The sequence below is a fragment of the Falco biarmicus genome, chromosome 8 (assembly GCF_023638135.1).
Source record: "Falco biarmicus isolate bFalBia1 chromosome 8, bFalBia1.pri, whole genome shotgun sequence".
NCBI classification, from domain to species: Eukaryota; Metazoa; Chordata; class Aves; order Falconiformes; family Falconidae; genus Falco; species Falco biarmicus.
Genome location: NC_079295.1, coordinates 44,774,964 through 44,789,336, shown reverse-complemented (window position 1 = coordinate 44,789,336; position 14,373 = coordinate 44,774,964). Strand labels below are relative to the sequence as shown.

General features: G+C 39.2%; 1 protein-coding gene across 19 annotated transcripts in view; it reads left to right on the top strand.

The window, feature by feature from the left end:
- Window positions 1–14,373, top strand: part of ANKHD1 (ankyrin repeat and KH domain containing 1) — a 117,161-nt gene that overhangs the window by 51,739 nt on the left and 51,049 nt on the right. For 12 of the 19 annotated variants that reach the window (XM_056350649.1, XM_056350651.1, XM_056350650.1 and 9 more), the window contains exons 8-12: window positions 2,142–2,379; window positions 2,603–2,794; window positions 4,230–4,339; window positions 10,382–10,441; window positions 14,257–14,344. In XM_056350649.1, the coding sequence (XP_056206624.1) occupies window positions 2,142–2,379; window positions 2,603–2,794; window positions 4,230–4,339; window positions 10,382–10,441; window positions 14,257–14,344 (688 nt within the window). Of the gene's footprint in view, window positions 1–2,141; window positions 2,380–2,602; window positions 2,795–4,229; window positions 4,340–10,381; window positions 10,459–14,256; window positions 14,345–14,373 lie in introns of those variants that run through there. The other 7 variants (XM_056350656.1, XM_056350647.1, XM_056350660.1 and 4 more) reach the window with 2 other exon arrangements.

Here is a 14,373-nt window from a genome sequence, read left to right as displayed (position 1 = left end):
ACTGATCCTTTGAAGTCTGGGTCAAAGGATGGAATTTGTTCCTTGTTATCTTTTGGCTGCACCCTTGCAGAAGGGAACCATTCCTGCAAATTATTGTGACCTTTCCCAGTCTTGACTGTTTTCCAACTAATGAATGCTGCAGATACCAGAAGCTGAGATGTCTGGTCTCTGATCCCCAATTGTACTGTAAGTGCCTCTGAGTTTTAGTATGTTTTGGTCAAGACAGTGCCACACGTAGGATAATGCCTTTAGATCAGGTTGTGATTGGCTTTTACCCAGCTTCTCTGAGAACAACAACCTGTTTTTAATTTACAAGCTTGATTGCTGTCAATATCAGGTTGCTTACTACCTGCTTTGTGGTCAACTTAAGACAAGTGTTGACAGGAGTTGCATGTTTGATAGCCCTCTTGCCCCCTTTTCTATAGCTCTGTGTTAGTTAAATTACTGGCTGACAATTCTGGCTAGGTCAGGACAGGAAACTGGTAGTTCACTTGAGGTTGCTGTTCTTAGTATCTAAGAAGTTCTTTAATTTTGGGAATTAGTGGAATTCTTAGCTTTATAACTCACCTCTAAGTATCAGTGCCCTGTCCTGGACAGCTCTGGCTTGAACCTTGGGCATAGACAGAGGTCTTCTAATGTCTTCCCCCCTCCTTTAGTATTCCCCAACTATATTTGGATTTCCTTCCAAGGATACAACATAAAAACGTCTGCTATTTGCCACTGATATTTTTATGTCTTCCTCAGGAAGAAGTATTCTTTAGTTCTCTTAGCAAAATCTGTCAGCATGCCTTGGGGCTAGTTTAAAGAATAAATCCAGCTTAACTCTCAGATCTCAGGAGAATCACTGTGTCATGACACAGGGCTCTAAATCATCAAAGCTGGCTGACAGATTACTCCTTCTGGAAGAATTCCATATTTCTTTGGGTGTCAAATGGAGTGACCATGGTGGTGCACCTAATACCCACGCACCTGCAGTATGCAAGGCAGCGAGTGGTTTTCTCTCTCCTGGTTGATACAAAGAGCATGCTTTGATTCATGTCTTTTACTTGGAGTTTTCTTTCCATCCTGAAGTTATCCTATTAATTATGTATGCTGAAGAAAGGTCTAGTATGAAGTGGCCTCTGATTAGATCCTCAGACCTTCTATGTCTCACTGAGCACTCTGCATGGCTGGAACCTCCCCCTTCATTAGGTGTGGTTTGTAATGTTACAATTTTACAAGATATCTTCTCTAAACTGTTACACAAGTTTGGGTCCCAGTTTTTTAAGTTATGCAGGATAGAGAAACCATTGAATGTTTCTTCTTTCCTAATGCCTGAAATTCTTTAAGTTTTCCCCTTTTCAGAGGTATTGTGGCTCCCTACAAACCACACCTTAGGTGAAACACGGATTTTTGGTACTTGGTCTATTGAAGTAACTTTGAGGAGTTTAGTAAAAGTTTATTGAGAAGCTGACAGCTGCGTTTACATGCTTTGGTTGGTAAGGGCTCAACCAGACTGCTCTGGCAGTCCTAATTCTTTTCCCTCTATGGCAAAGATCACTTTACTCTGAGGCACTTCTCAGTATCCTTTAAGATGTATTCAAGTCTTCTCTCCTGGGAAGACTTCAGTTTCTCCTGAAACCACTTCAGTTTCTCTGCAGGTACCTTTCCCAGGATCTAGAAACTGCCAGTTGGAGCTTTTTTTTTTTTTTTGTCTGTAGAAGCTGTGAATCAACTACAAAGAAAAAGATCTTTTTTTCTGATGCTTGTTTTGAGGTTTAGTCACGGAATGGGTTTATTACTTAAGGTATTTGATCACTATCTCTGTTACTTTTGTGGCCCAGGTATTGTGATGGATATTTAAGAAGGTCTTACAACTCTTTCCCTACTGGCCCAAGAAAGAAAAAAAACCCAAACCAAAACCCCTCAATATCTGTCTATCTTTTTTTCCCTCATGCATTTAAACCTAATTTAGATGTAGGTGGAAACCTAAATGTCAGATTAATCCAAGTATTACCGTAACTGTAGTAAATCATCATAAGTGAAAAGACCCTGTCTTTTTAGGATCATTTGCAGGCCTAGTATGATAGTGGTTGCAACTACAACAACTAATTTTCTGATTTTTTTTTTTTCTGATTTTTGTATTCACCTTTGTTTTGTAGGATGGACATGTGGAAGTGGCACGCTTGCTTTTAGACAGTGGTGCTCAAGTGAATATGCCTGCAGATTCATTTGAGTCTCCACTCACTCTGGCTGCTTGTGGTGGACACGTGGAGTTAGCAGCCCTTCTGATTGAAAGGGGAGCTAATCTGGAGGAAGTTAATGATGAAGGTTACACTCCTCTAATGGAAGCTGCCCGGGAGGGCCATGAAGAGATGGTAGCCTTACTACTGGCACAAGGTGAGATCACTGTTGTTTCTTGAGCATTCATTGTGAAGAATGCAGTGTTGACCATTTGCCATTAAGTGTTCTGTGCAAATACCTATGATGTAGTGTGTGGCTGTCACTGCTCATTGCTGTAACTACAGAGCAAATCTAGAACACCCAGACTGTGGAGGTGATGAGCATTCATCTTCCTACCCTGTGTCTGGTCAGTTAAAGTAATAGCTATTTTGTTTCCTAGGGGCAAATATAAATGCACAGACAGAAGAAACACAGGAAACAGCTCTTACTCTGGCGTGTTGTGGAGGGTTTTCTGAAGTAGCCGACTTCCTTATTAAGGCAGGAGCTGATATAGAACTTGGTTGCTCAACACCTTTGATGGAAGCTGCTCAAGAGGGTCATCTTGAATTGGTGAAATACTTGCTGGCAGCAGGTAGGTGTGTAGTGCAAATGATCTAGCCCACAGATGATAAAGACTGTGTTCTGTGTGATTCAGAAGATAACTGGGCTTGATGGTGGCAGTGTTGGAACAAGAAACTATTCTCAGATCTTAGCAAGCAGAAAAAAACGTGTTACACCTTAGTATTCTTTGATGCTGATATAGGAAAGTGCCTCATGGAACACTGGATTCTGTTGCATATATAGTAGACATCAGCATTCATTAGGAACATTGTTTCCAGCTAACTGCATTTAGGACAGAATACTAATACAGATAATGTTTGGGGTTTTTTTTTATATATGCTACTCCTGCTTTGGCTGAGCCTGATTATCTGCAGTCAGTCTCCTAGAATAACCGGTACTTTAGGAATGGTGCCCTGGGAAATAGTGTGCAAGACAGATTCTGGAATTTGATGAATTTCTGCGGTGAATGAATTTTACTACTACATTATACAGTTTTAAAAAGTCATGCTGAGTTGGGGAGAAATGACACTTCAATATTTATCTGTTAGTTCAAAGCTGGTAGAGACTGAAGTGTAGTAATACTGCTTAAAATAATAAAGAAAAAGAGCTGCATTTTGGAAATCTTCCTTGTTATGGGTGGTGATTTAATTCTGTGCACTTCTAAGAATAAGCATAAAATTGTCTAGATTTTTAATTCTAGAAAGTAGTACTCCCTGCTCATCAGGGGACAGTAACAACTTTGTCTCTGTGCAGTGATACAACATGTGACACCCATCACCAGCTCACTTGGAATGCTGCTTGCACTTCACTTCTGATTAAAGTAGAAAGTTAATTGAGGAGCCTTGTTTTGGCATGAGGGAGTCTAGATTCAATCTCACACCTTGAAAATAAGAAAATGGCTAATCGCATTGGCTTTTTTTTTTAACTAATGCATTACATGGCAAGAATCATGCATAGTTTTCATGTAGCTGGCATATATGAAGCTAGTCATTTCAACAAAATGGTTTTAAAGGAAATGATTTTAAAGAGCAAGGAAGAAATTAAATTTATAGAAGTGTAAGATGTAGTATTAATACTAGTTCAGTAACACACATTTTGTCTGGTTTTCCTTGGCATGTAGCTCCTTGTCAAACTGATAGCCTAGACAGCTGTCTGGATTCACTTTTATTTGTTGTAACAACTGCCGTCTTCATTGCTGTAGAGGGAACCTAGAAATAAGTGAGCATATAGTTTTAAGTGCTTAGATTGCCAGTCAAGCTTTTTCAAAGCCTTGGCTTATTCCCCTCTCTTCAATGTATTTTTACAATGAGAGTGATTTTTACCATGAGAGCAATGCCCAGGGGCCTGTGGAAGCTGTTGGTCAGTAGGATATAGCTGGTGTCACAGATAGTGCCATTTTTGTGTTTATCTGATATGAAATACTCGATAAGGAGATATCCAATAAGAAAAACCTGATGTGTTTCTAGGAGCTAATGTGCATGCCACCACAGCAACAGGAGATACAGCTTTGACCTATGCCTGTGAAAATGGACATACCGATGTTGCAGACGTATTGCTTCAAGCTGGTGCTGATTTGGTAAGAGTTCTGCTGCATATTGTGGGGAAAGTACTTTGGTTGCAAACTGTACACCAAAGCTTATATGCTTATAGATCAAGAAGACTGTTTTAGCAGTTTTGTATATGGGTGTGAAAAGTCATGACAGAAACTTTTCAAAACACCTGCGTATTCCGATTGGTCTAAAAAATAAAAATTCTTATTGGGTAATCTTCCATCCATTAAGTGAAAAGTTTTATCTACAGGTGGTGTTTGTGACAGTTGATTTTCTTCATTTTGGTATAATCCATAAGTTTAATTGTTTAGCAGGATGTATTTTTGCATTGCCTTTATTGATCAAGCTACTTTATTATTCCCAGACTCTTGTGGATTAGAGTTTACCTGCTCGACTGCTCGGAATTTAAGATGTTTTAGTATTAGGAGCTACTACTTCTCTGTTTTTGTGTTAGTTTCTGAACACTCTGAGTCTTAACTTCTTAAAACTGCAGCACAAAGCCCCCCCCCAAGTAAGCAGTGCCTTTTACATGACCAGCATATTACCTCTTTCCTTTGTTCCAGAACTCTCTTTCTTCTTGTAATTCTTGGATTTAGCATACTGCTTTCAGTGTGTTTTTTTTCTGTAATGCATTTAATCATAACTAAGTTTACATAATTGTCTTTACTTTTTTCTCATTATGTAGACAGGGACCTAAAACTGCCTCTTCATCAGCTACAGGGTTATAATGTGTGTTTGACTTAAGCAGTAAAAACAAATTGATATGTTAAGCTTTCTAAAGGAGTTCAGAAGCCTTATGTCTAATGAGGCATAAGCAGGGAAGAATGTTCTTTTGGTTGCTTTTTTGTTTTTTTTTCCTCCACTACTCTCCTTCCTTTTTTCATATTTCCTGCTTATGTTGGCTTTTTTGTTTGTGGAAGGGGTTGGAGTTGGATGTTTAGGGGTTTTTGTTCCTTTTAAGTAATAAGAATGCCAGAAAAGTTTATCATTGAACCTGATAAATTGACATCCTAATTTAATTACTTAAATTTCAGTCTTAAATGAAGTGTGGGGTATTTTTTAAGTTTATATTTACAAATATAAATAAATTAATGCTCTTAATTGTGATTTAATAATACTTCCATTTTTTTGTGTGTGAATATACTTTTTTTCATGCTTTATTAATTCTTCTGCAGTAAAATTCTGCTTCATATGTTCCTGCCAGGAGGGAAGGTCACTGTAATTGGTGTGTGTGTGCGGGTTTTTTGGTACACCTGCTGTACTTGGCTCAGTTCAGTGTTAGATACGGAGTGTCAGCCACTTCAGTAAACACAGGAAATGTTTTGAGGATTTTATGGTATTTAAAAGCATTTAAGTACTTGGTTATAAAAAGGTATAATCCATGAAGTTATCTCATAGTGAGGAGCAAAGCCTGAAACAAAAATATAAATTGCTATGCATAAACTTTTAAACATGTGCAAGGGTTGCTGCTTAAATATCACTTCAAATTACTAAGAGTCATGTCATTTGTTTTTTCCCTCATCACTAAGGTGAGCAGTGCTTGTAGCCTTTAGCATCTAGTGCTGATCAGTATTGGTGAGAGAAATCTCATGCCTTTCTGAAGTTTATTTTATTGCATTTCTTTGTACTGCCAGTCAAAATTGGAGCTGTCAAGAAAAATATAATGAGGCAGACGAAAATTGCACATGTATGGGAGACCTGCCATATAATTCTACCAGTTTTGAATTCTGATTGTAAGTAAATGGGAATTGCCCACAAAATGGCAGTGATGCTTACGGCAGGTGCCTCAGGTTTGGAGCAATTTCCTTTCAAACCTCTGTGTTGTTTTACTCTGTTAGAAGTTGTAAGCTCTTCTGAATAGATTTTGTTATCTTCAGAAACCTTCCTCAGAGCAATTACGAAGTGTGTTGCCTTACTGCTAAAGTATGAAAAAGCTGCTTTGGTGGTATTGTGGGAGATTATTTTTCTAAATTTCAAATTTTCATTAGTAGTTTTGTCCCAGGAAGTCTGTGGTGGGTCAGGTAATTGAACACAGATCTGGACTTAGACCCCTGGTCAATCTGTCTCCATTTGTCTAGTTAATTTTGCTCTCCCTGTGGTGTACTTTCATTTGCTGTGTCTGAACATCTCCTGTTGCGTTTCTTTCCTTTTTTTTTATCCTGCAACTTCAGTCTTTCCTGGGATTGCTTTCACTGGTGTTTCATTGTTTTCAGAAACCTTCTTTATACCTGAGGTTTATATCACAGTCACTGAGGAGCCTGACATACATCATCTTACCTGTTGTGGAACAGTCCTTTTTGAGGAGAACAGTGGTTATGTCTTAAACAGTAAAATAAACAGCCCTCAGCCCTGTTTCTCTGTTTGCAAGGACAAATGGCACCCACTGAATTTATCCATGCTGTGTAGCACTGGGCCTGGCAGGTCATTGAGTGTGGGGCTATGCCCCTGTCTGTAAGAATGTCAGCAGCTATTTTGCAGTCCTCCAAAGTGGTGTTTTCATAACACAGTACTGAGAGTGTACGTTGGACACCCCTGGATTGTGGCTTGAGGTCTTGTTAGGGGTTTTTGAGTGTGTGAGGTCTCTGAGATAAGTGGAGACTTAACTTCATGTGACATATTCATGTTGCCTGTTGGGAGCAGTCCCTGGTGGCCTCCTTCACCTGTGGTTCTCTACAGGGCCAGCACTGTGCCAGGGAGGCTACAAAGGAATAAGCAGCGTGAATGCCTAACCTCATGCATAAGTTTGTCTCCTGGCCCCGTTTTATTTACCTGTAGAGATGCAGCCACTGCTGGATTTTGCTGCTGTTACTTTTTTTGTTTTGTGAGCCATGTGCATGTTCTGTTTTCTTCCAGGGCAGGAAGGCAAGGAGCATAGTTTTTAGGATTTTTCTTCTCCCTGATTCTAGACTGAGGAAAGAAAGTTGATCTATCTTCCCCAGATGCTCTTGAGTTAAAGAAACAATAAACACTGGCTGTCAGTATACATTGCTTTCAGTTCTCCCATTTCTTCCCAATTCATAGCTGTTATTCCATGATTTGGAAAGCATATAATCTAAGACCTTAAATCTTTCTTGGCTTCTCAGGTCTCTCTTCACTTGCCAGGAGGTCAGGACCGAGTGGCATTTGAGGTGCAAACTTTGAGACTGCAGGTGTGAAGAGGAGCTGGATCACCCAAATCGACAGAGGGCAGAAGATGTTTTTGTCAGGGGTTTTCATGTATTGTGCTCACTGAAAACCTAAGTCTTCCAACTTTGCTGAAATTACCCAACTCACTTTACTGACCCGATTCCTTTGTTGCTCATGTCCAGTTGAGTTTTTTTTCTATCTCAAAGTAGAACCTTGAGGTGAAGTTTAGGCATGTTTTACGATGAGGGTGGTAAGACACTGGAATGGGTTGCCCAGAGGAGTTGCGGATGCCCCATTCTTGGAAAAGTTTAAGGCCAGGTTGGATGGGGCTTTGAGCAACATGATCTTGTGGAAGATGACCCTGCCCATGGCAGAGGTGTGGACTAGATGGTCTTTGAAGGTCCCGTCCAACCCAGACTTTCCTATGGTCATTATATGATAAGTGATTTCTAGCTCCTAGTGGAGTTTTGTCTGAACCAGGGAGCAATTATCACCACCACATCTCAGCACAAAAAGGCTGTTATTCTTGCAAGTAGAAAGTGGGGACTCTTGCTTTTCAGGTATTGATCCTCTGGCCTACATATCAAATACATAATTTAGTTCAAGAACCAGTGAAGATCTTGAGAGCTATGTTACATTCATTAATGTGGCTTTATAACCAGGAGAACTGAAGGAAAATGATGGCTGAGATTAACTTTCTTCAGCTGGTGATTAATTTTTCCTTAAAACTCTGGAGTGGTGAATTATACTAGAAATGAACAGTGTCAGAGTACACTTATCTTTTTCTGTCTGCTGGAGAGCTGCTCAATCATGTGTGGTATTTTGATGAATTTCTGTGTCCTTGTGACTAATTATTTATGAAGTCTGGCTTGTTACCAGTTGTTCTGATGCTTTCCTGATGCCCTTTTTTAAGGGATCTGCCTTTTCCATGTCCTTACAGGGACAAAGTTGGCCTGTCACAATCTGTAGCAACGCTAACTTGGCAGGCCTACATCCTTCCTTGTTAATGTATGCATTTTTGAAATCAGCTTGCTTCTGCCAAGTGTATGAATGACCTAATATGAGGCACATCTGTAGACTTCAGCCTGTGATCCCACCTGTGTCTTAGTTGCATTCTAGTTCCTTCATCGCCTGCAGGACTAGAGACTTTGAAAGTCTTGATCTGAACTCCTGCCACTGGACCAAACGTAAATTTAACTGGTTTACATACTTCTTTAGGGGACAAAACAACTACTTTAGATACTATGATTAATAGGAGTAAAAGTTTGGAGATTGGAAGGCTGAAATATGATTTGATAAAAGCATTTTTTCTAATTGGTGGTTCTGTTTAATAGCTGCAGGAAAAAATAACCAGTGCTTCAGTAATACAGTTATTTACCTGTGTGGTAAGGAGACTTGTTTCCCTGTAAGGTTTCGAATTACTATTTTCTTCTTCTTCTTCTCAGTCGTCTTTGTCTTTAGTAGCAGTTACCTTTATTTCAAACCTTGCAAAAGGTTAAGACATGCCTTGTGCATGTATGTTCCCGCAGGAGCTAGATTAAGGACTGTAAAGCTCACAGAGAGTATTGGTGATACTTAATGAGAGGTAATACCCTGCTTTTAAGCTGTATACCTTCCTATCAACTAACACTGTCAGTTTGGATACCTGTTCCCTTTGAATGTAAAATTAAACCTGGGTGAAATGCTGCGCAATGGAGATTCCGTTTGCTCTTGACCAGGTGGTTGTATCTTTGCCTGTTTCATGGTAGCTGAAAACAAAAGAAAGATTGTTCTTTTTTTGACAGTGAGAAAATCCCAGCTTTTTTCTCAGCTGGGAAGTAAAGAAAAGGATTTTAAATTGGTATTTTCTAATCTTGGCTGCCTTGCAGCTGTACGTGAGTCTCTGCTGCACAGAGAGTTGGTCTAGTGATGGAGTTTATCTTTCTACTACAAGTAGATATAAAAGTGCTTTTATGCTGAAATTGAGAGATGGAAGGAGAACCCCAGAGGGCAGCTTCATCTTTGCGTTCTTCTCGTTTTACACTCTCAAGCTTTCCCCACAGCTCTTTCCACTTGTTAAAATTCCATGCATGGCTTTCCTTAAAAGACTAAAACTGGCTACCTGTCATCCATATAACTCCAGTTGAGGTGGTGGTAAACAAAACCAAACCCCCCCAAACAAACAAACAAAATACCAAAACCAAAAAGCCACAAAAAACAGGCACGACAAACTACCTATTGATTCTTCCCCTATGACAGAATATTTTGACAGATGTTTTTGGCATTGCAGGGATCATTGCTTTGCCTTCAGCTCATAACATCCCTCACACTAATGTAGCTCCTTAATTAAAAACTCACTTTTCTTTATGTGTGTGGCACACTGCATGTTTGATGCAGTGTGCATAAGGGAGCATTTAAATATCTACAAAAGTAGCCAACACTGTATGGATTTGAATGAAACTGTGCTGGAGATAGCTATGTTGTTGTTACAGTGAGGGATCTGAGAAGTTACCATGTTTTTCCATGCTGTTTCTTGAACCATCATGAAAGTCTGGGATTTCAGGTCCTTTTAGACTTGGACCACAGTCTTTTGCTTTTGAAGGATGTGTGAAGCTAGTATTTGTAGTTAACACCTTTTGGATGTTGTGTTGCATCTGGATAGTGCAAAATACAATGAAATCCTCTCTTTTGCCAGTAGTGAACAAAAAGTCATCTTGTATTTAACGAGATGCTGCGTATGACCTTTGTGCTGTCTTTATGAATCTGAATGGCTTGTGTTGCCAGTCTTAACTGGCAACAGCTGCATTGCTTGGTCTTACCTTTGTGCTTGCTTGCCAAATTTCAGCAAACAGTTTTCAGCTGGTGGATCTGATCCATGTAAGTTCGCATTCCAGGTCTTCATGACCAAGAACAACATTTATTTGTAGAACAAGAGCCGTGAGTTCTTCTTTTTCCTTCCGCAGGACAAGCAGGAGGACTTAAAGAAGACAATTTTGGAGGGCATAGAGCCGGGCAAGCATCAGGTGAGGTTGGCCTTTGATGCTTGTAAGCTGCAGCCTCAGGATACATGCTAATGACAAGCATGGCTTTAAGGCACTTAATTTTCTTCAAAAACGCAAGCACTTGCTGTGTAGACCAGACATGTCATCTTTGTCCTGCATTTTCCCTTCTGCTGGGTTTTCTAAACCCCTGTTTTTACGGTATCTCAACCTTCACAAATCCAGTAAGTTATCTCACAGAGTCTGTTAGTATAAGTAGTTATGTTAAGTCTGTTAGCGTATATCTAGCTTCCTGTAAGGTCTTCCCTTTTCAGATACTTTAAACTAGAGGCCTGGCTGAGTTCTAGGTGCCTCTGCTGGTTTGCTCCATATCTCAGGAAGTTTATTTATATCTGGGATAGTTAGGTTGGTGACTGCTAGAATACTGTATCTCTTGATAGGAGTTCAATCTTGAAAATCAGCAAAGTGGCATAGTGTTAAGAATGGTATTGTTTGGCTGTTGTCTTGCATCAAAAACTTCATCTAGATAATTTTGGTTAGAATAACATTTAGATTTCCATTAAATATTCCCTGTTGTCATGGATGATACAAGCTTGTTAAAGAATTGAAGAGAGCAGTTGGACCTTTACTTTGAAAATGCAGATTTTGTTCTAGAACTTTAAAATAACATACAGCATTGGAAACAAACACAAAAAAAATATATCCTGATGAATAGTACTTGCCAACCGTGAATACTTGTGAACCAAGGGGAGTAATAGTGTGTGTGTGTGCGCGCCCTTGTGTAGCTGACCTTGGAATTGCCTAAAATTCTCAAACTTGAGAACTCAAACTTAAGAATAAAAAAAATATTAAAAAATCAATGGTTGTCGTAAGATGCTTCTGATGACTCTGCTTTTGCTCTGCTCTCTGGAGTATTGATTTGTCTAGAAAGAAAATAATTATTACTGACTGGATTCTCTCCTCCATTTTGAGTCCCAGTGGAAGAGGTGCAGATAATGTAAACTTGTACCTGATCTGGGTTATACTCTCGCTTTCCGCTTGCTTCCTATCTGGTACCCAAATCTACAGAAAATTCTTCTCAGGTGTTCCTTGTGTTGAAGCAGTACTAGCAGGAGAGCACATCAGTTGTGCTGTGTTAGGGAATGGCTTTTCTAGTCACAACTGTTGTAGGTGTTCTTTATACCTCTTTCTGATCATATTAACTGCACTTTCTTAGGATTGGAGCAGTGAAGAGTCCTACAGTGCAGATAGCTAGGGAAATTTTCTTTGGCGACAAGCACTCCATGCTAATTTTTGTTCTTACAAAATAAGCATTTCCATGTACTTCATGTTAAAACAAGAAAGTAGTGCATTGGAAGGCTGAATGGAGGATGCTTTTTGACAGCTTTTATGTTCTCTGTCGTGATTTTGATTACCTACCACAGCTAGAAAATACTTGAAATTTATGGCTGTTCTAGGTAAAAGAAAGGATGTGAGTAGACAAAGGCACTGCACTGTCTTAACTGCTTATTTTGGTTTGTTCCAGCTGTTTTCCCTTAAAGCTTGAGTTGATGCTATCTGCTGGCCTTTGTTAGTGCTAAATAAAGTGCTGAAGTAATAGGATTAATTTCACCTTAAAATAAAATATGCATTTCTGTCTTCCAATGTGAAAAATACCATCAAAATGCAGTGATTTGTGAAGATCTACAGCAGGTGGGCACACAAATGGCTTGGTTTGACTGGACTGATGTGTGTGGTACTGCAAGTATTTGAAGTGTATAATAGTTGAGGATTAAGTTCTGCCCCCTTGACGAAGTGACGGTTAAACTGGGCAGAGTAACTGCATTGCATTTAAATGAGGAAGCCTCCTGACATCCCTATTTAAGACTGCACTGTTGAAGTCTGTTAGGAATAGAGAATGTTGCAAATAATATTTTACTGCTAGTTATCTGAAATGCTACCTTTAAATGCAATATAGGATGACTTTTTACTGTCTTGAATCTATGTAGCTAAGATGATCTAATGGCCAAATAAATGTTTCTTCTTGTCATCTTTGCTGTTGCATCAATGGGGATTTAGAAATGCGTATCAAATTGTTTGGGCAGTAATGTTCTCGTCCTGCTCAGTGAGTGAAGTGGCACCGAGTAGTTCTTTGCATCTGTAGTTGCTTTGTGAGTGATTTGCCAGCAGTACCAGGGGTTTACTGTGCATAAGGCAAATGGCAGCGTCTGGCTTTTTATGATCTATTGGCAGTGGCTGAGGAAGGAAGAACTATGCCGAAGAACAGAATCTAAGCATCAGAGCTCCAGGGCATACTAGTAATTCTGGTACATCATAGGGCCACATATTAACGTATGCTTTACATGTCCTGCAAATACTTCTGACATCAGACAATCCAAAAGCATGCATATATTTATCGACAGCTAAGCAGTCATTTGCCCTGGGAATGGAATCTACTTAGTAAATTAAAAAAAGCTACTTCAGTATAGGTCTGTGAGGCTTCCTATCTGCCTGCGAGCATTATATTACCAAGTAAGCAAAGAAATCAGAGCACTAACGTGGAGTTTAAATGTTTGTTAAAGCAGTGTACGGTAATACAAAGTTCTTATGAAGGTGCAGGAGCAGAGAGTTTCTGCTCTTTCCAAAGCACGTAAGAGGAGAAGGGTTAGGGTAACCCCTGTTATGGCAAAGGTTTGTTTTATGTTTTCTGCACAGGGTCACTCTCCAATAGAAGAGTCAGTCAAGAGAGTACTTCCTTATGTGTATGAACAGAAAGTTAAGGTGCAGCTTGCAACCAAAGCAAGCCATATGTGAAAGGACATATGCAGCCTTTTCAGGAATACTGAAGCTACAGGAAGGAGTTGATTTGTTTTATTAGATCTGTTCTTGTCCTTTTATATTTGTAAACAGAAGTATCATCTGTTGCCAGTACTAAATGTTAACTTTCACTGTCAGGTATACATGCAATTCCAGAAGTAAATAGTGAATTTAGAGCTTGGCTTCCTGCATATTTAATTACAAACCCCCACAGTTTTAATGTATTATTGATCAGACTAATATTCAGAGTTCAAATACACTCTCAGGAAGGTGATGTTTTCTCCCCTTGTTGCTACAGGAGGGTTGATATATATTAGTCAGCATTCTTTGTGGTATTGATCATGTCTACATAGCAGGCAAATTTTCTAGTTCTGTAACTTCTCTAATACAGTTGTATTCAACCACGTCTTTCCAGTATTCAGCAGTCTTTTAAATTAGAAAAATTGTTATTGTCATTCATTCCTTTTTTGTTGGTTTGTGTCATCCTTTTGTCATCTTTCTGCTTTATTCTCCAGTCTTTTTATTCAGAGATTTTTTTGTGACCTGCAGTGATTTGTCTCATTTTTATTGCTGGTCCTTTTCTCTGCTTTGAAAATATTGTCTGCAATTCAGACATTATTGCAGTTCTAAAGGTCTGGCATGCAGCATGTGACAGCTTTCAGAACTGTTGCACATCAGTTCATAGTTGTTTGTATACTTCCTGATGCTGGATGATATTTGTGTTCAATAGTGATCCCTTTCTGAGGAGGAAACAAGATATTACTGTTCTCAGTATGTTATGCAAATGAACACATTTGGGTATGTGAGTAGGGAAGCTTCCTTGTGTGATAACGGTATGGATGTGGTCTTAATGTTTTGTACATTACAATGTGATTTAAATTACAATGTGATTCAATATTTAAGGTAGAATGAAAATTTATTCCAGTCAGTTAGTGTTGGTTACAGTCAGTTTGTAAGAGAGATCTTCTACTGAAACAGGTAATTCTGGTCCCTTCATGAGATGGTTCAAAAGCTGAAACAATGGTATTTCTTCTTTACAATAGGAGCATGAATCCGAAGGTGGAAGAACCCCACTAATGAAGGCTGCACGAGCTGGTCACTTATGCACTGTGCAATTCCTTATTAGCAAAGGTAAAATACTGGTTTAAATTAACTAATCT